Source organism: Populus trichocarpa, chromosome 3, assembly GCF_000002775.5.
Source record: "Populus trichocarpa isolate Nisqually-1 chromosome 3, P.trichocarpa_v4.1, whole genome shotgun sequence".
Taxonomy (NCBI): Eukaryota; Viridiplantae; Streptophyta; class Magnoliopsida; order Malpighiales; family Salicaceae; genus Populus; species Populus trichocarpa.
Window position 1 is genome coordinate 16,016,325 of NC_037287.2, and position 27,871 is coordinate 16,044,195.

General features: G+C 34.3%; 5 protein-coding genes across 7 annotated transcripts; 4 read left to right on the plus strand and 1 right to left on the minus strand.

Annotated features, from left to right (window-relative positions):
• Nucleotides 1-1,899: 1,899 nt before the first annotated feature.
• On the plus strand, nt 1,900-4,626 carry LOC7497509 (uncharacterized). 2 transcript variants are annotated; one of them, XM_002303645.4, is made up of 5 exons: nt 1,900-2,103; nt 2,187-2,259; nt 2,334-2,514; nt 3,056-3,097; nt 3,315-4,626. In XM_002303645.4, the coding sequence occupies exons 1-5, from the start codon at nt 2,024-2,026 to the stop codon at nt 4,187-4,189; spliced, it is 1,251 nt and encodes a 416-aa protein (XP_002303681.1). In that variant the 5' UTR covers nt 1,900-2,023; the 3' UTR covers nt 4,190-4,626. The 2 variants fall into 2 exon arrangements, with proteins under 2 accessions (XP_002303681.1, XP_024452167.1); XM_024596399.2 differs by lacking the exon at nt 3,056-3,097 and having other exon boundaries at nt 1,938-2,103.
• A 526-nt stretch (nt 4,627-5,152) lies between these two features.
• LOC7497510 (plant UBX domain-containing protein 10) lies at nt 5,153-8,269 on the plus strand. Its single transcript, XM_002303646.4, has 4 exons — nt 5,153-6,139; nt 6,996-7,166; nt 7,317-7,520; nt 7,810-8,269. The coding sequence occupies exons 1-4, from the start codon at nt 5,318-5,320 to the stop codon at nt 8,035-8,037; spliced, it is 1,425 nt and encodes a 474-aa protein (XP_002303682.1). The 5' UTR covers nt 5,153-5,317; the 3' UTR covers nt 8,038-8,269.
• A 5,128-nt stretch (nt 8,270-13,397) lies between these two features.
• On the plus strand, nt 13,398-16,681 carry LOC7497511 (serine/threonine-protein kinase WNK8). 2 transcript variants are annotated; one of them, XM_002303647.4, is made up of 7 exons: nt 13,398-13,958; nt 14,249-14,286; nt 14,417-14,644; nt 14,738-14,958; nt 15,043-15,200; nt 15,289-15,685; nt 15,773-16,681. In XM_002303647.4, the coding sequence occupies exons 1-7, from the start codon at nt 13,884-13,886 to the stop codon at nt 16,444-16,446; spliced, it is 1,791 nt and encodes a 596-aa protein (XP_002303683.1). In that variant the 5' UTR covers nt 13,398-13,883; the 3' UTR covers nt 16,447-16,681. The 2 variants fall into 2 exon arrangements, with proteins under 2 accessions (XP_002303683.1, XP_024453834.1); XM_024598066.2 differs by having other exon boundaries at nt 13,398-13,944.
• A 2,527-nt stretch (nt 16,682-19,208) lies between these two features.
• LOC7497512 (protein yippee-like At4g27745) lies at nt 19,209-19,755 on the minus strand. Its single transcript, XM_002304538.3, has 2 exons — nt 19,663-19,755; nt 19,209-19,436 (listed from the first exon to the last, which is right to left on the minus strand). The coding sequence occupies exons 1-2, from the start codon at nt 19,753-19,755 to the stop codon at nt 19,209-19,211; spliced, it is 321 nt and encodes a 106-aa protein (XP_002304574.3).
• Nucleotides 19,756-23,504: 3,749 nt separating this feature from the next.
• On the plus strand, nt 23,505-27,524 carry LOC7465336 (oligopeptide transporter 7). The gene is made up of 7 exons (XM_024597466.2): nt 23,505-23,928; nt 24,025-24,548; nt 24,650-24,747; nt 25,355-25,924; nt 26,033-26,288; nt 26,383-26,565; nt 26,666-27,524. The coding sequence occupies exons 1-7, from the start codon at nt 23,889-23,891 to the stop codon at nt 27,275-27,277; spliced, it is 2,283 nt and encodes a 760-aa protein (XP_024453234.1). The 5' UTR covers nt 23,505-23,888; the 3' UTR covers nt 27,278-27,524.
• The last annotated feature ends 347 nt before the right edge of the window (nt 27,525-27,871 follow it).

Genomic DNA, 27,871 nt, shown 5'->3' on the forward strand with positions numbered 1-27,871 from the left:
GAGTTGATCGAGAATTAGGCTTCGTGAGATTATCTTTGTCTAATGACTTGGGTCATGGGTTTTGCGAGCTAACCCGAGTTGACTCGGGTTATTTTTTGTGTTTTTTTTTAATTGATTTATTATCAATTTCAATTTTATCCTTCAACATCAAGTTTATTAGGAATTAGACTTTATGATTTTTTTTCAATTTACTTTTTATACTTGTTATTCCAATCTTATGATCTAAACTATAAATTTGACGAGTTAACTCGAGTTTTTTTCCCTCCTTTCTAATTGACATTTTCTTTCAAATTCATACTTTAAAATTGAATTGATTAGAAATTAGGTTTCTTGACATGTTTTGATTTACTTTTTATGAGGTTATTTCTATCTTATAACTTGGGTCATGAGTTTAACAGATTAACCTGAGTTGACTCGAGTCATTTTTTTTTAATTTCATCTTTCAAAATTGGATTGATTGAGAATTGTATTTCATAATTTGTTTTCATTTGTTTTCTATTGGGTTGTCTCAATCTCATAACCTGGGTCGTAGGTTTGATATGTTAATCTAAGTTGATTTATATCATTTTTTCTAGATAGTTTTTTAATTGTATTTTTTTTCAATTTTATTTTTTAACATTGAGTTTATTAGAAGTCGGGCTTCGTAATTTATTTTGATTGAATTTTTATGGGTTATCATGATCTCATAATTCGGCACGTGAATTGAAAAGTTAACCCGAATGAATCTAATATGTTGTCGTCTCAATATTTATATAAAAAATTCATTTTAAATATTTATTTTGAGCTAAACTATTTTTTTTTATTGATTATCTAAGTTACATTTGGACCTGTCAATTTAATTGAGTCATATCGGATCAATCTTCACGTGGTTTTAAAAAAATTTCTACTGGAATAAACATTATTATTAAAAAAGTAATAAAAAACAAATAAAGACCAATCACAAGAATAAAAACCATAATTAAAATAAAAAATAAATAAAAGGACAACTCTGTATTTTGGCGAACCTGACATGAATTTCGAGGAGAGAAGAGAGAAAAGAGAGGGAGGAGAAAAAAAATCTCACTGCAACTATACCGCAATTCAAATCACTACATATGCTACCCCATTAGTTGCACCGCCACTATAAGTGTTAGGAGACAGGTGTCGGGTGTTTTTAGCTACCAAATGTTGCACGCGCTGCTGGAATGGCGCGAACGGCATCTACTTGCTGGCATATTGAACTTTTTCCTTTTATTAATATTTTTTTATCTTTCAAAAAATTGATTTGCTCATAATTCAAATAGATTATAACAAAATAACCATAATGAAAAGATTCAAATAACCGTGAACGGCTTTTTTTAATTTTTTTTTTACTTTAAGGGCAATGAAGTCATTTATTGTTTGAAAAAAGAAAAAAAAACCCTCTTAACCTTTTGCTTTTAAAGGTATTTATATTATTTAACTGTGTAAAAAAAAATCATTATAACACCAATCAATTTTATACCTATAAATTTTATAATGAAAATGAATCCTATATAAAATATCATTTTACTTTTAAAAACAGGCCATTTGATTTTTGATATAAAGGGGAAAGACATCATTGCAATGTCCTATGCAATGAGTCTAGCCTTATAGTAAAACACTAATGAGGTTTAGTGTATTTTTTTTTTTTAATTTCAATTTGATGGATATCTTACCTTGTGTTTGTAGGCCCAATCAAATAACAGACACTGTCCATCTCAGCCCTCCTCTTTTCGTTGGGAAAATCTATGGGTCTTCTCTTTACCACAAAAACAAAGGAGGGCCAACTTCAGCCTCACACTAGCCCACTTACAAATGGGCTCAGATCCATTTCTGAACAATTTCAAATTAACCGTGAAACCCCAGAGATCCAAAACTCTCTCTCTCTTAGAAAAAAATAAAAAATAAAAAATCCCAGAGTTTTCTAGGGGTTTCTATTAAAATGGACAACCTCCCCCTCCCCCTCCCCCTCCCCCCCGCTCTCGGTTTTATTTTGATTTTGTGCTAGTAATTATACTTAAAAATGGAAGACACAATCCTTACCTCAGAGAAACCCTCAAATCCTTCCCCTCTCGATCCTCCTTCTCGCTTCATCTGCCACGTGTACGTTCTTAATCTCTTAAATCTCTCCTCCAGTCACTGTGATTAAGTTGTTTATTATTCTAACTTAATTTCTGATCGTGTAGGTGCCAGAAACAGTTTTCACAGTACACGTGTCCTCGATGCAATTCTCGCTATTGTTCTCTTCACTGCTATAAGGTAAAATAACAATGTGAGTAATGATTGGGTTTTTTTTTTTTTTTTTAATTTTGGTTTTGTCGCGGTCTGTGCAGTCGCATAGTGAGAGGTGCACAGAGTCGTTTATGAGAGAAAATGTGATGGAAGAGATGAAGCTGATGCAATCGGATGAGCAAACGAAGCGGAAAATGCTTGATATTCTGAAACGGTTTCATTCTGAGGAGCAAGAAGGAATGGATGATAGCATGGATGACGACGACGACGATCCTGAGGATGGTAATTTTCAATTAATTATGATGATATCTGGAATTTTTTTTTATTGTTATTATTATTGAGAATTGTGTTGGTGGAGAACTTTGAAAAATGTGACAATTTCAGTTTGTTCTAATGCTAGCTTTAGTTTTGGAATTTAGAAATTGATTGGTGAATGAGGTTAATTTTTGGTCGTGAAGGAAGGGGGTGCGTAAAGTGGCATTTATATATAATTTGTTCAAGTCCTGGAAGGATGGTATGGTTATAACTCTACCTTTATTCATATTTTTGTCTAATTTTGCAATGCATACTCTAAGTAAGTGAATTGGATTGTAAGGAAATCTGTTTATTTTGGGTTCTTGCTACTGAGATCCTTGTGGCATTCTACTGTTAAAAGGGCGAATTTATTAGTTTTTTTTTTCTCTCATGCAATTGTTTTTCAGTGAAATAAGATTGTAAACTCTTGAGGACAGGTTTGTGCATAACTAGTGCGATGTTTTGAAATGTTATAATTAGTTATGGAAGGGCTTTGACCTGATTTTGCTCATATTTTATTTGTTGACAGATTCTGTTCTTTCTGAGGAGACTGTTCAGAAGGTGTTGTCTGGTGTGTTTTTATGTATTTTCTATTTTTTTCTTGTAAATTTTTTTATGTCTTCTCATTGGTTCTTCTTTGCCTGCCATTCAGTACTTCAGATATTTTCATTTCCATTTAAACTGAATTTTCTCACTCATTAGCTTGTAGTTAGAGTGTTATTTAATGGTGTGTTCTGATGCTTTTACTTTAGAAGCTAATGGAATTCATGTATTGTTTCTCATTGCAGGTGGTCCAATCAATTATGATGATTTATCAGCAGAAGAGAAGAAACGTTTCCAAAGAGCTGTGGCATCTGGAGAACTCAGCAAGTTGATCGAAGCATGGGATCCATGGTGGTTGAAGTCTTCTGCTAGAACCATCTCTCTTAGCAAGGAAGGAACCAGACTTATCCACCCACTTGCCAAAGAGGAAGCATTGTCATCGCGTCAAGATGATGGTGCAGGGGACCAACCCAGTGAGATTCCTCCTGGCCCTGATGCTCCATTACCTCCTGTAAGGAAGCTTATTTCTAGAGAGCCATCACCCTTCTTAGCCGTTCACTTGGTTGACATTATATATAGCTACTGCTTCACACTACGCCTCTACAATGGAGATTGGCAGTCAGATGCCATTGGGTCAGCAACAGTGGTATTGAATGTCTCCTCTGTCTTAGGTCAAGCCAGCCAGCCCGAAACCGTCCTGGAAGCTCTGTCATATTGCTTGGAGAGAACTTGCTCTCCAGAGTATAGAAACATGGGTGGATTGCAATTTGGATTGGGTCTTGTTGAAGATGTATTACACATTCTGTCACTTGGTGGCCCTGCTTTAATCTGCTTGCTCTGTGATCTACAGAGGATGGTTCAGGCTGGAGAGGAGGAGCTGAAAGCTGAGAAAAAGAGAAAGTCGAAGACAGAAATCAAGAGTAAGCTGAAGCTTGCGGAGAAGAAGGTCTATTTCATAATGTGTTGGGTGCATGAGCAGCCAGGGGAAGCCTGGTCCTCGCTAGCTGCCATCGTAAGGGCAGAAAAAAGTTCAGCTTTGGATTGTAGAGCAGGTAAAAATCCCCAGATAGCAGAACTAAAAACAGAATCCAAGGGAAAGGTTTTGATAGAGGAATTGTAAGGAGTTGGTGATTATTGTATGATCTGGACATGTAAAAACCCTTGTATATTTCAAACTATGGAAGAGGTTTTTGATCGAAGGAAGTGAAATGATTTCGCTGATAGTTGGATACGTAGTTGTCTTTCTGGAATTGATCTCCGAGCAGACCTGGCAGTAAACATCAATTGCTTTTCTGGCTGGCTGGCAACCAAGTCCTCGAGAGTACATCCCCTCGCCTCTCAGTTGCAGCTCGGGCTTTGGAGCTCATTGGCATAATTTCGCTGCTACTTTATGCTCTCTCTTCATTATGGATTTCGCAATGATATCCGTCTTCAGCCACAATGAATCCCTGTGAGTGAGTTGGGACCTCGTTCACTCTGTGGGACCTACAAACATGTGAGTTACATGTAAGATTTCCCAAACTGTTGGCTCATGAATAAAACGTCATCGCTTTCTCAGCTCTCACCTTTCGTCGCCTGGTCATGAAAGAATTCAATACGGTTGCCCAATCATTAAAACTGTCCAGTAAATAAGGGCGTGTTTGTCGGTGCATTCAAAATATTATCTCTCTAAAAATTGTATATAAAAAATGAATTTTAAAAAATATTAAAATATTTTTTAATATATTTTTAAATTAAAAAAATTTTAAAATGTAATTTTTATCGCATTTTTAAACAGCCCTAAAAAGTGGATCTAATTTTTTTCCCGGGGGGGGGGGGGGGGGGGGGGGGGGCTTGTGGCATTATTGTAATTTAAAAGGCAACCATGTCCATAATATACCGTAAAAACAAAAATTAAAAAGAAAATTAAAGGAGAAGGGCTTCTTAATGTATTTTTTTTTATGATATTATTTATTAGAATACTGTTTTTATATATTTTATTTATTTATTAATTTTATTTTTAATTTTCAATATTAAATTTTATAATTTTATAAAATTATTCCAAATTCATAATACGGAAAACTATATGAATACATAACGAACGCACGCACGCCTATATTCCCTGTCGGTCATCACCATAAACCTCCGAGTTAAAAACAAGTGTTCCTCTTTCCTTCCATTCCCATTTCTCCCCAAAAAAGATCGAAACTTCCTCCAGAAAACTCTGAAATAAAAAATCAGAGTGAAAGAAAGCTACTGTAATTCAATAATGGTTGATGTAGCAGATAAATTAGCGTATTTTCAAGCAATTACAGGCCTTGAAGATCCCGATTTATGCACCCAGATCCTCCAAGCCCATAATTGGGACCTCGAACTCGCCATCTCCTCTTTCACCTCTAATCACAATAATGACCCCCTTTCTTACTCCTCATCCACCGCCACCGCCACCACATCCACCGTCGTCGAACCACCCATTTCATCCATTCATCGTTCCGATTCCACCGCCATCGCTCCCGTGGCTCCTCCTCCTCCTGGTTTGGGCTGGAAAATAATTACTTTACCAATCTCAATCGTTTCTGGTAGTTTACGGTTAATTTCTGGTGCTGTTGGGTTTGGATTTTGGGCTGCTGGTAGTATCTTCTCTTATTCATTAGGTTTTATTGGGTTTAGCTCGAATTCGGGCCGGGGTGGGGATTCTTCGGCCCAATTGGTAACTGTTTCCGCCGCGTCGAGAGAAGCCTTGGAGTTTATTGCTCAATTTGAGAGGGATTATGGTGGTTCTGGTTCTTCTAGTAGGCCGAATTTTGTTGGTGAAGGATTTATGGATGCGTTGACGAGGTCGAGGAATAGTTTTAAGTTGTTGTTTGTGTATTTGCATTCCCCGGATCATCCTGATACGCCGGCGTTTTGTGAGGGGACGTTGTGTTCGGAGGTTTTTAGCGCGTTTGTTAATGAGAATTTTGTTGCGTGGGGTGGGAGTCTTAGAGGGAGTGAGGGGTTTAAGATGAGTAATAGTTTGAAGGCTTCAAGGTTTCCGTTTTGTGCTGTTGTTATGCCTGCTACAAATCAGAGGATTGCGTTGCTTCAACAGGTAATTCTTTTCGGTGTGTGGTGATTTAATTTGAGATGTTGAATGATTTTGATGAGCTATATGTACTCCTATTTTGATTATGGTTGTTGTTGTTGAATTGATTATTGAATGAGGGAAATTAGGATTTGCAGGGATAGATTTGGCTAGGCAAATTATGAAGTAGATGGTTGTGTTTGTTGGGGGAAGGGATAGTACCTTGTTTCAACTCTGCACGGGAAAGTGTTAAAGGTGATTGAATTTGGCATTGGGCCATCAGAGATATTAAGCTTTGGTACATTGTGATTGTTTCTTTAAATATAGTTACTGCATTGAAACCTCGGTATTATTCTATAGGGTTGATTTATTTTTTTCTGTATAGTTTCTTGGGTACTTGATGTTGTTGGATTTACGGTGTCTTACTCTCTTGTTTTCTATCCTACTTGTAGATTTCATTTTGTATTTTCCTTGTGATGGTAGGTTTGTGTGCATTTTTTCATGAAAATTCTTTTTTCCATGGAATGCAATTAACGCACTCTCCACCTCACATATCGAGCTTTTTCAACATTTTTTGCAATAGCATGGGTTTATCCCACCCTTTTACATATGCACCAAAGTTTCCATATCTTTTTCATTTTCAAATATAGCTCAATTTTCCTTCAAAAACACTCTGGTTTGGGCGATGAGCCTTTAATGACTTGTTTGTCATCTGTGTCAACTGCTGAAGCATTTAATTGAATATTTAGGTGTTACCCAATTCATGAGTTCGCTGGAATTTAGTTTGGAGGTTTCTGGGTCTTAAATAGACTCAACTTGTTTAATTGTGTTGTTGCTTAGTAGCTTTTTGCTGACAATTATGTGCATCTTTCTCTTGATCTAGGTTGAGGGTCCAAAATCTCCTGAAGAAATGCTCATGACACTACAGAGAGTTCTTGAAGAAAGTGCCCCGGTTCTTGTTGCAGCAAGACTTGAAGCGGAGGAGAGAACAACAAACATGCGTTTGAGGGAGGAGCAAGATGCTGCATACAGAGCAGCACTTGAAGCCGATCAAGTATGCCTTTGTTTCTTTTTTCTTTTTTTACTTGAGCATTTAGTTTATATCATGTTGGTACTGTTGGTCAGATGTGATGGTCCTTTTCTTTTTGCATGGTGGTGATGATTTTCTATTTGCCTTTGTATTCTTTTTTCTTTTATGCTTCAGGCTAGGGAACGACAACTGAGAGAAGAACAAGAACGTCTGGAAAGGGAGGCTGCTGAGGCAGAGAGAAAGCGCAAGGAGGAAGAAGAGGCTCAGGAGAGAGCAACACGTGAGGCTGCAGAAAAAGAGGCGGCTCTGGCAAGAATGCGGCAGGAGAAAGCCTTGTCGCTTGGTGCTGAACCTGAAAAGGGACCTAATGTTACACAAGTAACGTGTCTTATTTTATTTATTGCTTTTTTAATGATGCTGTTATCTGTAATCTTTTATTGTTTAGGACTTCAGGATGATTACTCAATTTTCTGTACTACAAGCATTGGTACTCTATGTAGCCTTGACTTGGTTTCATAAGTGTGTTTTTTTCTTCTTTTTTTTTTTTTTTATGTCGTTTAGCTTTTGATCTACTGGACTTCCTAACCCTCATAGTGTCTTTATGAAGAGTTGTCATGTGAATCTTTTGGAACTAATCTATGACTTCAAATGTAACTTTGTTAATCAGGTTTTGGTTCGATTTCCAACGGGAGAACGCAAAGAGAGGAGATTCCACAGTACAGCCACTATCCAGTCCCTGTATGATTATGTTGATTCTTTGGGTTGCTTAGATGTTGAGAATTACAGTCTTGTCTCAAACTTTCCCCGAGTTGTCTATGGTACAGATAAGGTCTCTCTATCTTTAAAAGAAGCAGGTTTGCACCCTCAAGCCAGCCTTTTTGTGGAGCTGAACTAGAGCAATGTAATGCCAAGTCGAGCTATCAAGAGCAGTCAGAAGCAGGACCATCAAGTAGGATACTTTGTTGTATTTCTCTTTCCAAATTCAACTTGATTGGCAATGATAGTCGGAGAAGATAGCTACTTTGGTCTCTTTGTGATGTTCCATTTTCTTTCAATTGCAAATGTCAATCAAACAAATGGAGTCAAGGTGGAAAGTAGGGTTGAAATAATGATATTGATCTTGCACATATCTCGATCTGGAATTTCTAGTTGCTTATCGACATTGATTGCAAGAGTGGATTGAAATTTCACTTGAGTGCTTTATCATGTGCTGTTGATAGAATGCAAGACTTGTGAAATGCATGCTGTTTTACTTGGGAAACCTGTTTCAGGAATTGACTTGAATTGTAAACTGAGAGCACCATGTTCATGCTTGAGACTACTAAATGTCCTAGAGTCCTAGACCTTGGCACTATAATTCTCTGTTTAATGTTTAGATTATCTGAGAAATTACTAAGCCAGTCATGTGGCTGCCTCCGTAGCAGTTTTTACGGTTGTGTTTCTGACCTTGCGGGTTGGCTTCTGTTAACTGCTGTTGCTGGTTTCCGTGAACTGTAGTTTTTGACTTGCTGCTAATGGCACCTACATTGCCTTTGTCTCCCCTTTCTATAAGATTCTTAAGCTTGTATGTTTGATAGTTTCGGAAACGGACATCAACCTGTTTTAATTTTTTGCAACTCTCTCTTTAACAGTAGCACTAGTTTATTTTATAAAGATTTAAATATTTAGAGATTATCTTTAATTCCTCTCCATTGTCAAGATTGTAACCTTCAAGCATGAAAACCCTAGTTCTATCCATGTTATTCACTGTGTCATTCCAACCCGTGACCCATGACGGATTGCGGGTCAACTGACTAGCTGATACTATAGCAAAGAATAAATGTTCGATAGTCTAGCTGATATCTTTTGTCATCAATGTTTTAGCTACAAGTCTTCAATGCAATCTAGAGAATAACATTCCACATAACCTAGTAATTGCAAGCTCAAATGTCCTGATATGGCCTTCTCCATCCTTACAGAGACAATGCAGATAAACCTGCAAATTGTAAGATGACCTTGTTTCGCTGGAAGCCTCTGGTGACACAAGCAAATAGGTTTTTGACCAACATATTTTATACATTTATGATATTATAACAAACTAACGATCACAGTCATTGGCTGGAAATATTTATATGCCAATAAAAGCATGGGAAATAGTTAAAAAGTTTCCTAATTAAAATTTACCTAACTAATATAATCAATCCAACATTAGTATTTTTAAATAATAAAATACTAATTAAATTAAAAGTTATAATCTAAATATGAAAAAAATTTCAAAATAAAGACGATTTCACATAGTAACTTCCATTTCTGATTTGAAGACTTTCATGATTTTTATCATCATGAAATTTTAAATTAATATGAAACAAGTCCTTCAGAATTTGTCAAAATTAATATGAAACAAGTTCATTTATAGTTCCCTTTCTCATCTATAATTTCTAATACTTCAAACTTTGAATATAAAAAAACTTAAAAACATATCTTTTATAATATTTTTAGAAAAATTGTCAGAAATCACTATGTCCTCCACTATGTTCTTGTTTGCAAAATCTTTATCCATGACTTAAAGTTCATCGTTTTACTTTGTCTTCTTCAACTTAAAATAAAAAACTAAAATTGTTTGTCAACAATTTTTTTTGCCACTTTATCTTTAACGTGATTAGATGACTTTTAAATTCTTCTTTCACCAGATTCCTCCACATAAAGAAGTGATTATCTAGGTGAAATCTCATGAATAGGTCTAAGGTAAGGTTGGCTTAGAGTTAAGTCTCCAAGTACATTCCTATCTTCTTTGTGATACTTATTTGTATGACCATTAACCGATTTAAACCTGTTATATCTTGCTCCAATCAATCTATTATTTGTTCATGAGATTGCTCCGAAAAAAAAAAAAATGTTTCAAGCACCAACAAAACTAGAAACACTATTTGTTTCAATGAGAGGAGGATAGGTAATTTGTTCATGAGATAGCACCAAACGATCTAGTTTGCTCCTGAGCTCGTACAATGTCTTAGAGGGCCTTTACTTCATGATGGGGTGCTACCGTCTTCGTCCATCATCGGAGTGTACGATGTGAATAGAAGTTAAAATTCTCAAACCCTAAAATTACAAACCTAAATTGTAAAGAAATTTAGAGGGAAAAATTTTAGTATTTTATAAAATCTAAATAATAGTTATAATATGAATATTCTTAAAATAAATTAGACATCCTTATTTATATTAATTTGACCTGAAATTCTTTATATGAAATGATCTCTAATTAAAACTTATCTAATAGAATTCATCTAGTCTAGCATTAGGATTCCTAAATAATAAAATACTATTTAAATTAAAAGTTCTAAGTTAAATAGAAAAAAGCATCCAAATGTAATAAGGTAAATAAAGAAAATCTTGCATAGTAGTTTCCAAGTATTATTTAAAGGTCTTTCAGATCTCTGATCATTATAAAGTTTTAACCCAATAGAAAACATGATCTTCCAAATCTTTTATCAAAATTTCAGCTCAATATAAAGATTATATTAAAATTTATACTTAATTTATCACATTGCATCATTGACTCCTTTTAAACTCTTCAAAACTTAAAAATCTTAATTATTGATGAAATAATGTAATAAATATTATTATGCCAAGAATATTGAAGAAAGTTCCCATGTCATGGACCTGGAAAAAAAAATTTCTCAATGGAAAAAAAAATTTAAGACATTTTGAACATGATTTTTTCTATAAAGAAAAAAAAATCTTATATCTAAAAGCTGATGCGTACATCTAATTAAGTAAATTAATGATTATATGTGTTGATAAATAAATAAAAAGAATTCTTAACTCTAATCAAAGACTAAATTGAAAAATTAAAAGATTCATGAATGTTAAGATATTTAATATTGTAAAACAAATTATAGGCTCCGTTACATCTAATAATGTTATTTTTTATAAATAGATTTGTATATAACCAAATTAATAATAAAAAATCAGCATATTAGAAAAGTGATTGAATAATAAAAAAAAAAGGCAGGGCCCGAAGGATGCCTACTAATATTAGGAAAAAAAAAATACTTTATTAACAAATATATAAAAATTTAAATTTATTTAAGTTAACTAAGCTCAGTTTAAATCGAATTCCCACGTGGTCATGTATGAAGCACATAAATTTAATAATTATAACTTATGTAAAAAGGGCAAGCGATTGGGCCTGGTGGCCTAACCCATACACATACAACAAGCCGTGCATGCGGCTTGTCAAAATATGCTACGCGCGTGGTCCCTTATATTTTTCTGGTTGAACTAAGGGGCAGACGACATGTTAACCCCCCACCCCCAAAAACTAGACGACGCGTCATTAAATTTTCCAGAAACCTACCACAGGTATCTCCCATCTTCTGGGAAGGGCGCCAGTTCTAGCAGCTTCTTTTAGATTGGGAGAAGAGAATTGTGAGAAGAATATCATCAGGAAGCTGGCAACTGATGTAGTCATTGTGATTAACACGACCAGTCCTCCTGATAACAATTTTCCTTCTCTCGGTAATGGTGACATTCTTCTTAAGAACAGCTCTAAGATCAGGCAATTGTCTTACCTTCCTTGCATAAGAATTAGTATTCTGTAATGGTGGAAAGTAATGGGTTCGTCATTCCCTTTCCAAGGAAGATGGGACGCGCCATGCTTTCTCTTTTGCTTTCTTGACGAGCAGTGATTCAGAAAACTGAACAAGATTAGCTAAGCTTATTTGGAGCTAAAGAGAAGGAAATCCATCCATTTCATTTTGTCGACTCATAATTTCACTCCAAGACTAACGAATGTCCTTTGGTGAGACTCTTGGAAATTTCTGTTTTTTTTTTTTTTTTTTTTTTCCCAGGCAGCTTCGTGCTTAACTATTTTTATGTCTTTTGTTGACGTGGCACCTAATTTGACAAATATACTAATCTTCTTCTATTTGCCAAGTGAGATCTTTTCTTTTGAATGATAGTAATGAATTGAGAATGGGGCTGTGGATCAGTCAAGAAACAGCCAGTTTTTTTTCTTCTTAGGGTAACATAAAATATATTTTTATTGAAAAATGATTTTTTTTTTCATATGTATTAAATTGTTTTTTAAGAAAAACTGCAATATTTTAATAATAATAATAATAATAATAATAGTTATGGTAAAAACACAAATGATAATTACGATGATAATGATAATATTAATTATAACAAAAAAAGGATGATTGCTTTAATAACAAATTGGTGTTGTGGCGGTGGTAATATTGAATTATGATGAAATGATAATAAAATAATAATTATATTATTAATAAAATGACGACTGTAATCAAGATTAATGATGATGAGCGATATTGATGATGATGTCATTGTCGTTGTGGTGGAAAGTTATAGTGAAATAATAATAAAATAATAGTGATTGTGGTAATGTTGGTGAGTATAATGAGTTGATATTTTCATTATAAAAAAATTGATTAAAAAATATTATTTTCAATTTAATTTTTAGCGTTTGTTTAAAAATATTTTGTATTATTAAGAATTATTGAAATATTAATGTAATTTAAGATGTATAACATAAAAGGATTGATTAAATATAACGTTTTATATTATTCAAATATCATAACCTTCTTGGATTAAGGTTATGATGAGGTAATTTTTTTTCTTTTTTTATACGAAAAATGCTTATTATTATTATTATTATTATTATTATTATTATCAAATTGTTATTTTATGACTCCTCATGTCTTCACTTTAACAAAGACTTCTAAGTTCTAATACTGGAACACAGGCCCACTTGGCCTCTATTTCCTCATCTTCATCCTTCTTTATCTTGTGAGGAAAAAAAGAAATAATCCAGAATTCCCTTTTCCTTTCAAAGTAAATAAATAAAAGGAAAAGGAAAAGGAAAATCACAAGGGAAATCCTCAGATTAGTCCCCCAACTACTTATTGTATCTATTAAGTCCTCTATCTGTCTACCTTTCTTCAATCGGATTCTTCAGTGACAACAGTTCAAGACGGTGTTAAATATTACACCTATTATTCGAAGAGTTTTCTAACTAGATCTAGTTCTCCTGAGCATTACATTGTGAATGAGGTTTTTTGTGTTTAAGGCTTTTTGGTCATTGGGATAGTTTCATAACAAATGAATAACACGTGAATTTTTCTCTCTCAATTATTCTAACGTAAGGATCTGATTGAAGAAGGTGGATAGATAGAGGACTTAATTGATAAACTTCGCAGTTACAGACTCTCTCTCTCTATATATATATAAGGATTGATTTAGGTTTGCCCAAATCCAAATCCAAATCCCCCGTGAATTCAAACACCTTAATCCCACGCACCCTCATCATAGTGAATACACGCGCCCCTCTCTCGATAAATTCTTTCCCCAAATTGGACTAATTAGGGTTTCTCTTCTCTAAAAGAATTAGGGTTTCTTCAAGCTCTAACCAGGAGAGATAATTGAAAAACAAAATATGCATGCAATAGAAATATGGTGGATCTAGGTCATGTATGATGAGGAAATCGATTCGAAATCGCAAGGAATTGGAATCACGAGAGCAATCTGATATGTTTTTCATATTCGGATTCCGATTCCAATTCCGCTCTCCATTCGATTCCTATTCGATTGCTTGTGAAGCTTTCTCTGAAAAAAGTTTCTTCTCTTCAATTCTCCTCTTTCCATCCAATTAAGCTGATTTGATCATTTTTCTTTTGTTCACAAAGTCAATTTCTTTTCTTTTCTTTTTTGCGTCATTTTGGTGGATCACGTGTGTTTTCTGTTGATATGGATTTCGGTTCTTTAAGTGAAGATGGTGGTGGTGTTTTCGCAGAGAAAGATCCGACCGGTCGGTACATTCGGGTGTGAATTCTTGTGCTTGAAATTTTCATTTTCAATAACTAGGGCTTTTTGGCAAGGCATTTTTATTTGATTCTCAAATTAGCTGAATTTAGGTGTTTTAGCAGTGTTGCCGCTAAATTGATATTTAAGTTATGAATATGGCATTTTAGTTACAGATTTTGATGCTAAATTGATAGGTTTTGCTGTACTTTCTTATGTATCAGCATCAAACGAAATTGGAAGTTGTTGAAAATTGAGTTATTTGCCTGCTATATCTGATATTAATTTCTATTTTGTTTTTGCTGCTTCAGAATGATGAATTTCTGGGGAAAGGAGCATTCAAGACTGTGTATGGCTCTTAAATCTATATCTTTTAGTTTCCTTGTCGATCACGTACTTTATGAAGTTCTTATGAAGAACCTGTGGTAATTTTTGACATTTTCGTTCTCTGGTTTGGATTTTTTTGTTATTATGGGCAGATATAAGGCATTTGATGAAGTTGATGGGATTGAAGTGGCTTGGAACCAAGTGAATATTGAAGATGTCTTGCAATCATCACAGCAGCTTGAGAGATTGTATTCAGAGGTTCATCTGCTGAAGTCTTTGAAACACGAAAATATCATCAAGTTTTATAGCTCTTGGGTAGATGATAAGAATAAGACTATAAACATCATCACAGAGTTATTCACCTCTGGGAGTATGAGGCAGTGAGTTTCATTTGCTATATCTGATTTTTATGTTTTATGTTTCATTTGTCTTCCAAGTTTGTTTGTGTAATTTGTTGTTATTTTGGGATCTAGGTATCGAAAGAAGCACAAGACTGTTGACATGAAAGCCATCAAAAACTGGGCAAGGCAAATCCTTCGAGGCTTACACTATTTACATACTCACAGTCCTCCTATCATTCATCGTGATTTGAAATGTGACAATATATTTGTTAATGGAAACACTGGAGAAGTTAAGATTGGAGATCTTGGATTAGCAATTGTCATGCAACAGCCCATTGCACGAAGCGTCATAGGTAACAGCTTCAGTTTCTGAACCATTATGACTTTGGTCATATCTCTATGCATTGGAACTCTGTAATTCATTCTTTATTCTGCAGGTACACCTGAATTCATGGCTCCTGAGCTCTATGAAGAGGAATACAATGAGCTTGTTGACATTTATTCTTTTGGCATGTGCATGTTGGAGATGGTTACTTGTGAATACCCATATAGTGAATGCAAAAATCCTGCGCAGATATACAAGAAGGTCTCCTCGGTGAGTTTAAGTCCATTTGCCGCATTTGATTTACTTTGAATTTACATACAAGTGCTCATGTAGTCATCATTCTTAACTTCTATTGCAGGGCATAAAGCCTGCTTCCCTCGGTAAGGTGAGTGACCACCAGGTTAAGGTGTTCATAGAGAAGTGTTTAGTTCCAGCATCTACAAGATTGCCTGCAATAGAGCTCTTGAAAGATCCATTCCTAGCAACTGAAAATTCAAAGGAACTTGTTTCTAGTTCGTTACAGTTACCAAATCTTATTTCCAGACAAGTCCACTTGCTGCAATCAGAATCCCATCTCATGGACATTGACTGCAAGAAACTTTCAGTGGGCTCTTGTACAAAAAGCATCAATGAATCTCCACAGTTTTCAACTCTAGAACTCAGTAGGTTCACTGAGAATAATGAATTCAGATTGAGGGGGGCGAAAAACAATGATAATACAGTTTCATTGACTCTGCGCATTGCTGATCCATGCGGTGAGAATTGACGTTGTACAAACTAACATTTATCATTTTTATTTCTTCTTTTCAATTGTGGTCTAAATAATGTCGTTGCTGTAACAGGTCGAGCAAGGAATATCCATTTTACCTTTTATCTTGATTCGGATACTGCGGTTTTGATTGCTGAGGAGATGGTTGAACAACTTGATTTGTTAACTGAAGATGTGGCTGTCATTGCTGAGTTGATTGATAACTTGATAGCGAAGCTCGTTCCTAGCTGGAATACTTCACCAAGTGTACGAAATGGCTCTTCTGAACTGGAAAACCATTCAACTTCTGAGGCGGTGAAAAAACCTGATTTCTTACCATTGACTAACATGACAGATCTTGAGACTAAACAATCCGTCAATTCAGACATATCTGCTGAATATAATATGGCTATTGCCTCTGATTCCGGTACTAACAAGTCTTTGGGATCCTCTGATTGTTGTCTTCAATCAAATATGTATGATTTGGAGTTTGGGATGCTTGAAGATGGTATATCAAAACATAACAAATCTACCAGAAATTCCAATGACTCCTATATCGGTTCATTCTCTGGTATGTCAAGAAACGCAAGTATGTCTAGCATTTGTTCTCTGTCCCTAGCAGACAAAGATGGTTCTGAACTAAAGCAGGAGCTTGATTCCATTGATTCACATTATAATCAGTGTCTCCAAGAACTCATGAAGATGAGGGAGGAAGCCATAGAAAATGCCAAGAAAAGGGGGATCACAAAGAAGATATCCGTTATGTGATGATTAGACACACATTTAGATTTTATTTTTCTTTTTACTTTTGCTATGGTGGTTGCCTTTCATATTGTGACTGGGGTTTGGTTCTTTTTTCGGCAGATCCGGTTTGTTCGTCTTGGCTGATTGTTGATCATTCAATTTAACTTTGATCATTTGTTTGTTTTTTTTGTGTATATAGAGAATTGGGGTACTAGGTTGAATTCATTGATTAATGGCATGAGCTCATTCACTTCTTTGATTTATTGTCTTTCGTTGTCATTTATAGCAGCTTAGGTGTTTGAATAGCCTGCAGATCGGTGCATGATCCATGGAATTTGTAGCAAAACCTGTTTAAGTGATCAAATTATGTTAGAATTGAACAAACAAAATGGTCTAACTAAGTCCGAGTAAGATCACAATGATGATTATTTTGCTTAATTCTTTTTGCGTACCATTAACAAAAAATGAAAAGGGGTAGTATTTACGGTAGACTAGGACACAAAACACTCTGTATATTGTAACAATGTAATTATATTTTTGTTGGGAATTACTATCTTTCATTGGAGATTAACAAATTGACAAGGGAAAATTGGTCTGCACGTATTTTTTTAGTGAGATGGCTTTTTTACTTTTAAAAAAAAAAAAAGCTTTTATAGGGTTTTTTTTTAACTTTTCAATTTTTATAAACAGTAAATTGATGAAACTACATTTAAAAGCAAAAATAATTATATATATAAACTGGCATGCATTGACATTTTTTTTATTTTCTTTATGTTTTTTCGGTTACAATCAATTTAGCATAGAAACAATTAGATCTTTTAATAAATACATAATATTATTTAAATAAAAAAAGAGAGGCTCGCTGGAGATACTATGGCATGTGTGGTGGTGTTGGGTGATCAAATAGTGGTTTTAAAAGAGGTGATAAAGAATCCGTTTGTTTACGCGGCTGCGGCTGTGTTTTAATTAAAACGCAGCAGCCGTTTGGTAACAAAAAATACACAGTTTACTGTGTATGGACCGGACCCCACATGTTTTTTGCGTCTGTGAAGCAGAAAAGAAGAAGCAGCATTTTGTTGCTTTGTGTTTACTGTGCATGCTAATTGCACTGTACTGAACAGTGCAATTAGCATGAACAGTATATATAAATATATTGTTCATGTGAACATTGCACTGTACTGAACAATTTTGTTTTTTTTTGTTTTTTTTTCAAGTGTGTTAATTTTTTTAATATTTTTTTAAAAAACTAGTTTAGATTAAATTAAATTCACTTGCACTATGATGTTAACAATATTTTTTTTCCAAAAAATTAGTGTAAAGTGAATTAAATTTACTCGCACTGTAATATCAATTTTATACCTAATAATATTTTATCTAATTTTATTACACGTATGAAAACTATAGTTCTTATCGAATGAATTTTGTACGTAATGGAATTATAAATTGTTTAATAGAATAATAAAAAATATTTTATATAAAGTATTATTTATTTCATGATGTAATAGGAATAATTAATTCTACAATATTTAAATTTAAAACCATCAATATTAATATATATTTTTAAATTATTTTATAACCTCAATTTCAAAAGCATTCTTAATTAAACACATTAAACTACTTTTTTTCAACCTCAATTTCAACCATAGTTTTAACCAAACACCTATTTTTTCAAACCAACCTCAATTAAAAGTACTTTTTATAAAACAACTTTTTTTAAACCACAACCACAACAGCTACCGCAATACCAAATACACTCAAAATCCTTTTAGCGACCCCCTGGACAACGTTTGTGACTTCATAATCTCTGTTTTGATGTTGGCAACCATTGTTTTTCTCTCTCTTCCTTGAAGATCATGATGACCCTTAGTTTTTTCTTCAAATTTGGTGCATGTTCTATTGGTTAGTATTTATTTTATTTTAAATAATTTATAAAATTATTTAAAATTTTCGATTTCATTTTCCTTGAATTTTTTTATCTATCAAATTTGATTTTTATTCTTTTAATTGTTATTTTTTAATTTAGGATAATTTTTAAAATTGAGTTTTTTTACAATTTCATCCTCCTTCAGTTTTTTTCTCTTGTCAGATTTAATTTTTATTTTTTTTATTGCTATTTTATTTTACTTGGGTAGATTTTTTAGATTGATATTTTTCTGATTTCATACTTCAACATTAAAATTGTTGGAAATTAAGCTTCTTGGTTGTGCTTGGATCTAGAATTTCATGGGTTGCGGGATTAAAGATTAACTTTGGTTCAGGAGACTCGCTCACATTTGCTTGGTTTATTTCAGTTTCTAAGGCAATGTCAAATGATCAAATTACCTTTAAAAGCAAAGGAACTTTAACTAACATCCAAGAACACTTTCATTTCTTCATCCTGGGTTTTTTTTAATAATAAATTTGAATAAGAAACAATTTAGTATTTTAATAAATAAAAATATTTTTTTAAAAATAAAAAATAGATGATGCATCCTTCCACACAAAGGCAACACCTCCTTTCAAAGGCTTTTTTTATTTACTTATTTTTTTTATATCTCATCTTTCAATGTTGTTTATTTTGAAAAATGAGCATCATAATTCTCTTCGATTTTATTTTAATTAGGTTATCTCAATCTTATGACCTTGATAATATATTTGGTTAGTTAATTTGAGTATTATTTTTAGTTTTATTTTTAAAATTAGATTCTTTGTTATATTATGCTTTGTAGTTTATTTTGATTTATTTTTTATTAAGTTATCTCATTAATATGATAAAAAAATAAAATAAAAAAAAGGCTGCACAATTGCTACCAGTTTTCCTTGACAATATTTAAGTTCTCAAGAATGAACTTCCCTTCCTTGTATTTTTGTGTTTCCTCGTAAGCTCGTTCATATTTCCAACCAAGCACTCCACGGCAGTCAGAGCAATCGACATCAGCAACCGTGTGAAGGCCAGTCATTAGCTGCCTATCCTCCTTTGGTCCCACCATGATATTCAGTGCATGAGAGAACAGAAATGCTCGACCATGTCTTCCCTGCAACTAAGAGCTTAATATTCTATCAGGTGCAACTGTGCAAGAACAGAAAAAAGTATTCACGAAGCTCAAATTATACAATAATGGCGGAACAATATCAATCAGATGCTTTGAGCAAATAGAATCACCATCAAAGCACAACAAGGACAAACATACATAAACTGATTAATACAAGACGAAATAAATTTTAACTTTTCTTTACCGATTCATCCAAACTCTCACTGACCTGAAAAGCCTTAGAAATGACATCATCATGAAGAGCGACATGATTTCTGCAATGGCAGCAGCTGTACAACCTTGGCCCAACCACCTCTGCCATTGAAAATCACTAAACAAAACCTACCAGCTAACCAGTACCACCGAGATCAAGATCCTTTCTGGGAATCCATAAAAACCCAAAAACAAAATATTAATTCACTGTAACAAAATCAAAAGCAAGAACGCATAAAACGATCGATATGAAGAGAAGCTACCATCTTTTATTTGACAAGAAATCTGCACCAAACACAATAGAAATGAAAGCGAGTGCAAAGATCAAATCTTTAGTTAAGAGGGAACCAGTTCACAATTATTTGTACTTCAGATTGCATCGAGAATCAAGAATCAATAACTTCAAAATAGGATTAAGCCATCATAACAACTTTTTTATTTATCAATCCATGTAAATACTAAAATATAAATAATATTAAAAAAATTAAAATTTAAACATTAAAAATAGCATGAGTAAACATACCACTTACACTCCACTCTTGAGGTTTCACATAGTTATACATTCTTCAAGCTTGCTAGTTAGAGGGTGTTGCTTCCCTTCTTTTTTCCTTTCTTCTTTCCTCTTTCTTTTCTATTCTTTTTAAAACTTGTTAGACCTTCTATGTTAGGTCTTTAAACTTTCACACCGTGTGTATTTATAGAGTTTTTTCTAAGGTTTTTTATGAATTTCAACATAGAGTGATCAAAGCTTAACTCTTTGATCAAAATGAGATAGCAGTTTTTAATGGATTTTAACACCCTCACTATCATTGAAAAGAACTTGATGAGAAAAATTCATGAACATCAAGGAAAGTCATCACCAGTGGTTGGCGTGAGCTACACACATTGCCTAAAGACCGGTCAACCAGAGTTTCAATGTGACCCCGATGCCTTTTTTTTATCTCTCTCTTCTGAAATTAAAATACCACACTTTCCAAGTATGATATTTTAAAGTACCGCACTTGGGAATTGCAGTTTTTATCAAACCATGCTATCTTTTAAAATATTTTTTTTAATGTGTGATAGTTTCTTTTTTTTAAAAAAAATGTGTTAATATTTTTTAAATCAAATATGTTTAATTAGTTTTGTTATAATTTAAGCTTGATAACTATATATAGAGTCCTGAATGATTGTTTTTTTTTTATGAAATACAAGAAAATTATTTTTATTTTCTAGTAAAATTCTCTAAAATAAGAAATCATTTTTACAAAAAAAAAATAAAAATTACAACAAATAAAGAATTCACTAGTTACATGACCTGCGCCCTACCGTAGGTCAAATATTTTTATTTTCTATAAAAAATTATATATGTAGGTTTTTTCAATATATTTTTGTAGTTCAAAAAAATTAACAAATCAAAAAGTTTAAGCACACATGTAATCAAATAAGCTGAGAATTATGTGCACTAATAAATAAATAAAAATTATTAATGACATTTAAAAACAAAACTTGAAAAACCAAGAAACAAATGTAGATTAAGATATTTAATCTCGAAAGATAGAACATTTACCTAATCATGTTTGCTAATTAATCAAATGATAATAGAAATAGACAAGCATATTAAATTGATTGAATAAAAAAAAGAATAACATGTAAGACTACACATATTAGAAATATCATCTGAAAATAAATATTTGTTATTTTAAAAAACATAGTTTATCTATACAAAAGATAAAAACAAAACTATAGATGGATAAGAAAAACCTCTTCAAAAATTAAATGTATAACAAAAAAATCACAATTATTTAAAAGAGACTCTAAATAAAATAAAAAAGAGAATATAGGTATTAATGTAAATATAATTAAGTTTTTTTTAAAAAAACATCAATTGTAATAAAAAAAACATAAGGGGAAAAGAAGGCTAGGGGTTGTTGGCCAGGTAAGCCCCCCCTTTTTTTTTTAATTTGCGTTTGGAGTGGACGACATGTCATCTGTCTCTTAAAAAAAAAATAGACGATAGGTCGCCTGTTTTGCCTAAATTTGGGCCATTGTGGTGGCCAAAGAATCGAGGAAAAAAAACCTGTTTTTCAATCTATTTTTAACCCAAAACACCTTAAAAACCATGACAAACCTATCCATGGCCTCAAAAAACCATCCCCAAAACCAAACTCAACCCGAGCTCAGATCTGTTTTTTCACGAACTTTTAAGGTACAAAAAACACCTAATATTAACTTTCCTCCTCAAATGGAACAATTTCACACAAATATCTCTCATTTTGGTGGCTTAAATCAATGCCAACAATATATTTCTCTCTCTACCACTGAAATCCGACGACCCCTATCTTTCTCCTCTCTCGACTAGGGACCAAAAAAAAAATCTTTGTACCATAATGAAATTGGAATAATTTTGAGGAACTGAAATTATATAATTTGCATGAATGTTAAAGTTGGAGAACCAAAGTATATTTTTTTCAAAACTTATAGTACGTCATCCATGTTTGTCGTGTTTTTCATTTTAGTCTCATTCTTCTTCTAATTTCACCATTTCATAAGAATTTAAATTAATTACTTTTTAAATAGGATTAAATCATCCAAAAATAAAATTTGAGGAACACATTAAAAAAAATTACACAGTGATAAAATCGTAGTGGAAAATCGCACATGTTTTAAAGTATAATATATAATAATTAACAGATATGAAATGTGAAAGTCAATTGAGATAAAATATTTTTTTACGCAAGAAGATTCAATCAGGAATCTTTACATAGCAGAGGAAGTAATTTTCAAGATCTCCATAAATGTCCAATCCATTCATTGCTACATATATCCTTCTTCTTCTTTTATTATTATTATTTTTTTAATAATAAAAATGTTCGAGTTAATTTGTGATCAATCTCGATGAACTGCGATTTATCGTACTATTACTATTATTCTTCTTTTGCCTACATATTGGCCTAACAGTCGTTATTCATGGCTAATTGTATCATTTCTTGTCAGATAGAGCAAGTGGGCTCCTCTACAGACTGTCCCCGTGCATATTATTATTATTATTATTATTATTATTATTATTATTATTATCCGGGGACCAGCAATAGATTCAATTTTCTTTTTTAATCGCTACGCCTCTCCAATTGCTTCTACCATTTGACTGGAGCTCTCAATAATTATTGTTCTGTGAATCACGCTATCTATTTAAATATCGCATTTCCACAATAAATTAACCCCTTTAGCACATAATTAATTCGCAAGTAATAGGATGACGTTCTTTATAATTGAACTCACAAGTCAAATCCACGTTCTTTCTAGCGAGATAAATTTATTTCTAAAAATTATTAGTTTCTCCAAGTAGCAAGCTCAGAAAATTATTTGTATTTGACGTGATCGAAAAAGCTTGCATAGTTTTTGCACATGAAAACCAATTTGATCAGTCACTGTTTGCAATGCTGTCACGATTCTACTAATTGAAGGCCACTTTGCCAAAGAGACAAGCATGCATGGAGGCATAATGAGAAAGATGTCAAGATCCAAGTTTGAGCTACCAACCAAAAGTTATGACCAGCAGTCCATTCAATTATGGGAAGGTTCTGCAATAATCTTGACCAAGGAATTAAGTTTTGAATGGTAGATCTGTGTGCAACGTGGTTCCAAGTAATACCCCATGAAAAAGAAACGAGGTTGGGAATCCGTAACTTCTAATGCTCCTCTTCAGATCCCAACCAACAAGGTAACAGGTCTAAGGATACAAGTCTAGACTTACCGGTACAACTGTCAAGTTAGTTGATTTGACTAAGCTCAAATCGTGGGCAAGAAAATCATAAGCTTATGGTCTAATTTGTGTGGTAATCCAATGTGTTGTTAAACCATCCCGTTTGCAATGAACAATCTGTGCAAAAACAGCTTGAATTTCCTCTAGCAATTTCTGAGGATGAAAGAGGCTAAGAAATGAGGATACTTATTGAGTAAATGGGGATTAGGAATAATTATTGGTTCATTAATTGATTACCTGTCATGGAAGAAAATTAAGTATCAGCCGTAAACAGCTCACCTAATGATCTTTGGCAAATAGCATCTCTTTTTTTAGTTCAACTAGACAAATTTTACAGTTACATTACTATTAACCACCGCATGGTCCTAGATTCTCTCCTCTCTTATAACACTTGTTAGTTCATTTGACCACAACCCTTACAAATTAAATGTTGCCTAACAAAGTTGTCACAATTGTTTGAAACCCCAGGGGAAAAAAGAGAGCAGAAACCTCAAACCATGGAAGAAACCACACATCATGGCATCAGAACTCCTCTGAGTAAGTATCTCCCTTCTCTCAATCTCCAATTCCGAACAAAAGACTCGTTCGCTTGGCTTGTTTCTTGATCTTTTGTGTCGTTATTTGGGATTACAGTGAGCAGGGATGAGAAAGATGAAGATAATACTGATAACAACCTCCCATCATCATCAAAATCTCAAACTTCAGAGATTAACCAAGCTCATGATGAAGAAAACTCACCTGTCAAGCAAGTTGCTTTAACAGTACCTACAACAGATGACCCTTCTCTACCGGTCCTCACTTTCAGAATGTGGGTGTTAGGCACTTTATCATGTGTCCTACTATCATTTCTCAACCAGTTCTTTTGGTACAGGACAGAGCCTTTATCTATAACAGCTATATCTGCTCAGATTGCTGTGGTGCCTCTTGGTCAATTAATGGCTGCAAAAATCACCGACCGGGTCTTCTTTAAAGGAACTCGATGTGAATTCACCTTGAATCCAGGACCTTTCAATGTTAAAGAACATGTTCTTATCACTATCTTTGCCAATTCTGGAGCAGGCAGTGTTTATGCCATTCATATTGTTACTGTTGTTAAGGCATTTTATAAGAAAAATATTACATTCTTTGTGTCATTCATTGTTATTATTACAACCCAGGTTGGTAATCAGTTCTTGTTTCGATCATTAATTATTTTATTTTATTTTTTCGAGGTTGTTGTGTTGTTTGTTAATGTTGATGGGGTTTGTTTGAATGGTAGGTGTTGGGGTTTGGATGGGCTGGGATATTTAGAAGGTATCTGGTGGAACCCGCTGCTATGTGGTGGCCAGCAAATCTTGTTCAAGTTTCATTGTTCAGGTAATTGAATTTGGTAAAGCTTTTTTCTTTGATTCTTGTTTACTTTTTTTGGGAAATCCATTATGTTTTGCCAAATTTGTGATGAATTTCGCTGGTGATTGGCTTTGACTGGTTGGTGCGTTTTGAGACGGCCTCCTTTTTTCTCCTTCTTAAATTCATTTTTTCAACAATCAGAATTTCTTTTCTTTGATTATTTTTGGATCCTGGGAAGAGGGGGTGTCATTTTTCAGGCCCTTTAAGCTCCAAAGCTCTCTAATGGCTGTGAGCAGAGGGGTTTGATGAAGGTTAACTTCAGCAAACAGACCTCTTCAGGATCCAGTCAGGGACCAACCCATAATCATCGAAGAGTTTAGAAAGTTCCGTTCTGTAAGGAGGTTCGGGACATTACATCTTCCTTACTAAAATTAGACACGTCTGTTAGATGATGAAAGAAACGTGCAAGGAACTTAATTTTGACATGGGAGAACATTTCTTGTACAGAGATGATGTTTGATATGTTTACTTTCTTGACCAAGGAGCTTAATTCTTGAGTCGTTTTGATTGATTACTCCACTCTATGCGAAAACTATGTTTAAACTAATCCAGACTAAAACATGCTGTTGTGCAGGGCTCTGCATGAGAAAGAAGAACGGTCCAAAGGTGGCGTGACACGCACCCAATTCTTCCTCATAGCTTTCACATGCAGCTTCGCTTACTATGTCTTCCCAGGCTACCTCTTTGAAATGCTAACTTCACTCTCTTGGATATGCTGGATATTCCCAAAATCAATCCTAGCCCAACAACTAGGTTCAGGTCTTTATGGGCTTGGAATTGGTGCTTTTGGGCTTGATTGGTCCACTATCTCTTCCTACCTTGGAAGCCCACTCGCAAGCCCATGGTTTGCCACAGCTAATGTTGCGGCAGGTTTTGTTTTTGTCATGTACGTTTTGACTCCCCTGTGCTATTGGTTTAATGTCTACAAGGCCAAAACCTTCCCTATCTTCTCCGATGATCTCTTCACAGCAACAGGTCAAGAGTATAATATCTCAGCTATTATTGATTCCAATTTCCACCTTGACCTAGCGGCCTACGACCGTGAAGGACCTCTTTACCTTAGCACATTTTTTGCTGTGACTTATGGTGTTGGTTTTGCTGCACTCACTGCTACGATTGTGCATGTTGCACTCTTTCATGGAAGGTACTGAATTTGAAGTTAGATAACAACATCTGCATCATGTTAAGATTTGATGTAGTCCATAGAATCGTTGTACTATTTTTGTGAACTTGGTGTAGTTCTGAAATGTAGGGAAATATGGGAGCAAAGCATGGCAAGTTTTCAAGAGAAAACAATGGACATACACACAAGACACATGAGGAAGTACAATCAAGTTCCCGAGTGGTGGTTTGTGTGCATCCTTTTGGTTAATATTGCACTCACCATATTTGCTTGTGAGTATTACAAAGATCAGCTTCAGTTGCCTTGGTGGGGCGTCTTACTAGCTTGTGGAATTGCCATAACTTTCACTCTTCCAATCGGGATCATCACTGCCATTACTAATCAGGTATTCTCTTCTAGCAAAATCAAAGATGATTTTCAATACCAGGTTGGAGCTAACTCAGTTTAAATACCCCCATTTATTACATATTTGATTGCAGTCACCAGGATTGAACATTATCACAGAGTATATAATTGGGTACATCTATCCTGGATATCCAGTAGCTAACATGTGCTTTAAGGTTTATGGGTACATAAGCATGACACAGGCTATAACTTTCCTGCAAGACTTCAAACTTGGTCACTACATGAAAATCCCTCCTAGAACAATGTTCATGGCACAAGTAAGTTTGCATTCCTATATCAAGCCTTTTGTCCTTGTAATTTCTCGATTTTCTTTCAACACTGTCACTAATATTACAGTTTCTTAACTAATTTACTTAGGTCGTGGGAACCATTATAGCCTGCATTACCTACTTGGGCACGGCATGGTGGTTACTGGAAACAATTACTGATATTTGTGACTCAACAGCGTCTGATAGCGTATGGACATGTCCAAGTGACCATGTCTTCTACGATGCATCTGTGATTTGGGGTTTGATCGGACCGCGACGAATTTTTGGAAACTTGGGTACATATGAAGCCGTGAATTGGTTCTTCCTAGTTGGAGCAATTGCGCCTATCCTTGTATGGCTAGCTGCTAAGGCATTCCCACAACAAGAGTGGATTCGTCTCATTAACATGCCAGTGTTAATAGGCGCCACAGGAATGATGCCCCCGGCAACTGCAGTCAACTACACAACTTGGGTCCTTGTCGGTTTCCTATCAGGCTTTGTTGTGTATAGGTATAAGCCGGACTTGTGGCAAAGATACAACTATGTCCTTTCTGGGTCATTAGATGCTGGTCTTGCCTTCATGGGGGTGCTATTATATTTTTGCTTGGGGTTGGAGAATATTAGCATTAATTGGTGGGGAAACGACCTTGATGGATGTCCCTTGGCTTCCTGCCCAACAGCTAAAGGAGTCTCTGTTGAAGGCTGCCCGGTTTTTACCTAGAGATATATCAGAAGACTGTTAGACACACAATCATGTTTATGAGGCTTGAACTAGACAGATAGGAGCGGGTATTTCAACTTTTGTACAGAGTAAATGAACATATTTGGTGCATTGAAAATGATTTGTCTGATTACATCTTAGATCATGAAGCTGAACCTTTCTCAGATTGTATGACATTTCTAATGGGGGTCTGCCATGATCAATGATGAGCTCAATATATTCTCCACGATGGAGCCTTTGCTTGTAACACGTCTACTCCACTAATAAAAGTGGGATGCTCTGCTTTTTTCCTTTTTGAAGTGGGATATTAGAACTTTTGAACTTTGCATATGCCATACATAATAGGTCACCTCCATTGATATGAGCTTACCAACTGAAAAAACCCACAAGGCCACAATATCTCAGTAAAACATCCAGTATGTCTTCAAATAGAGGCCAGTCCTTGCGAGATTTATTTCCTTCTGGCTGTAAAAGATACGGGTTGAGCTAAAATTCTTCCATCCGATGGTACAATAGAGTGGAATGGGCAGAAAAACAAACTCGCATTTGCGATAATTAAAAGCTGGAGGCTACTAAAATACATAACGAAATTGC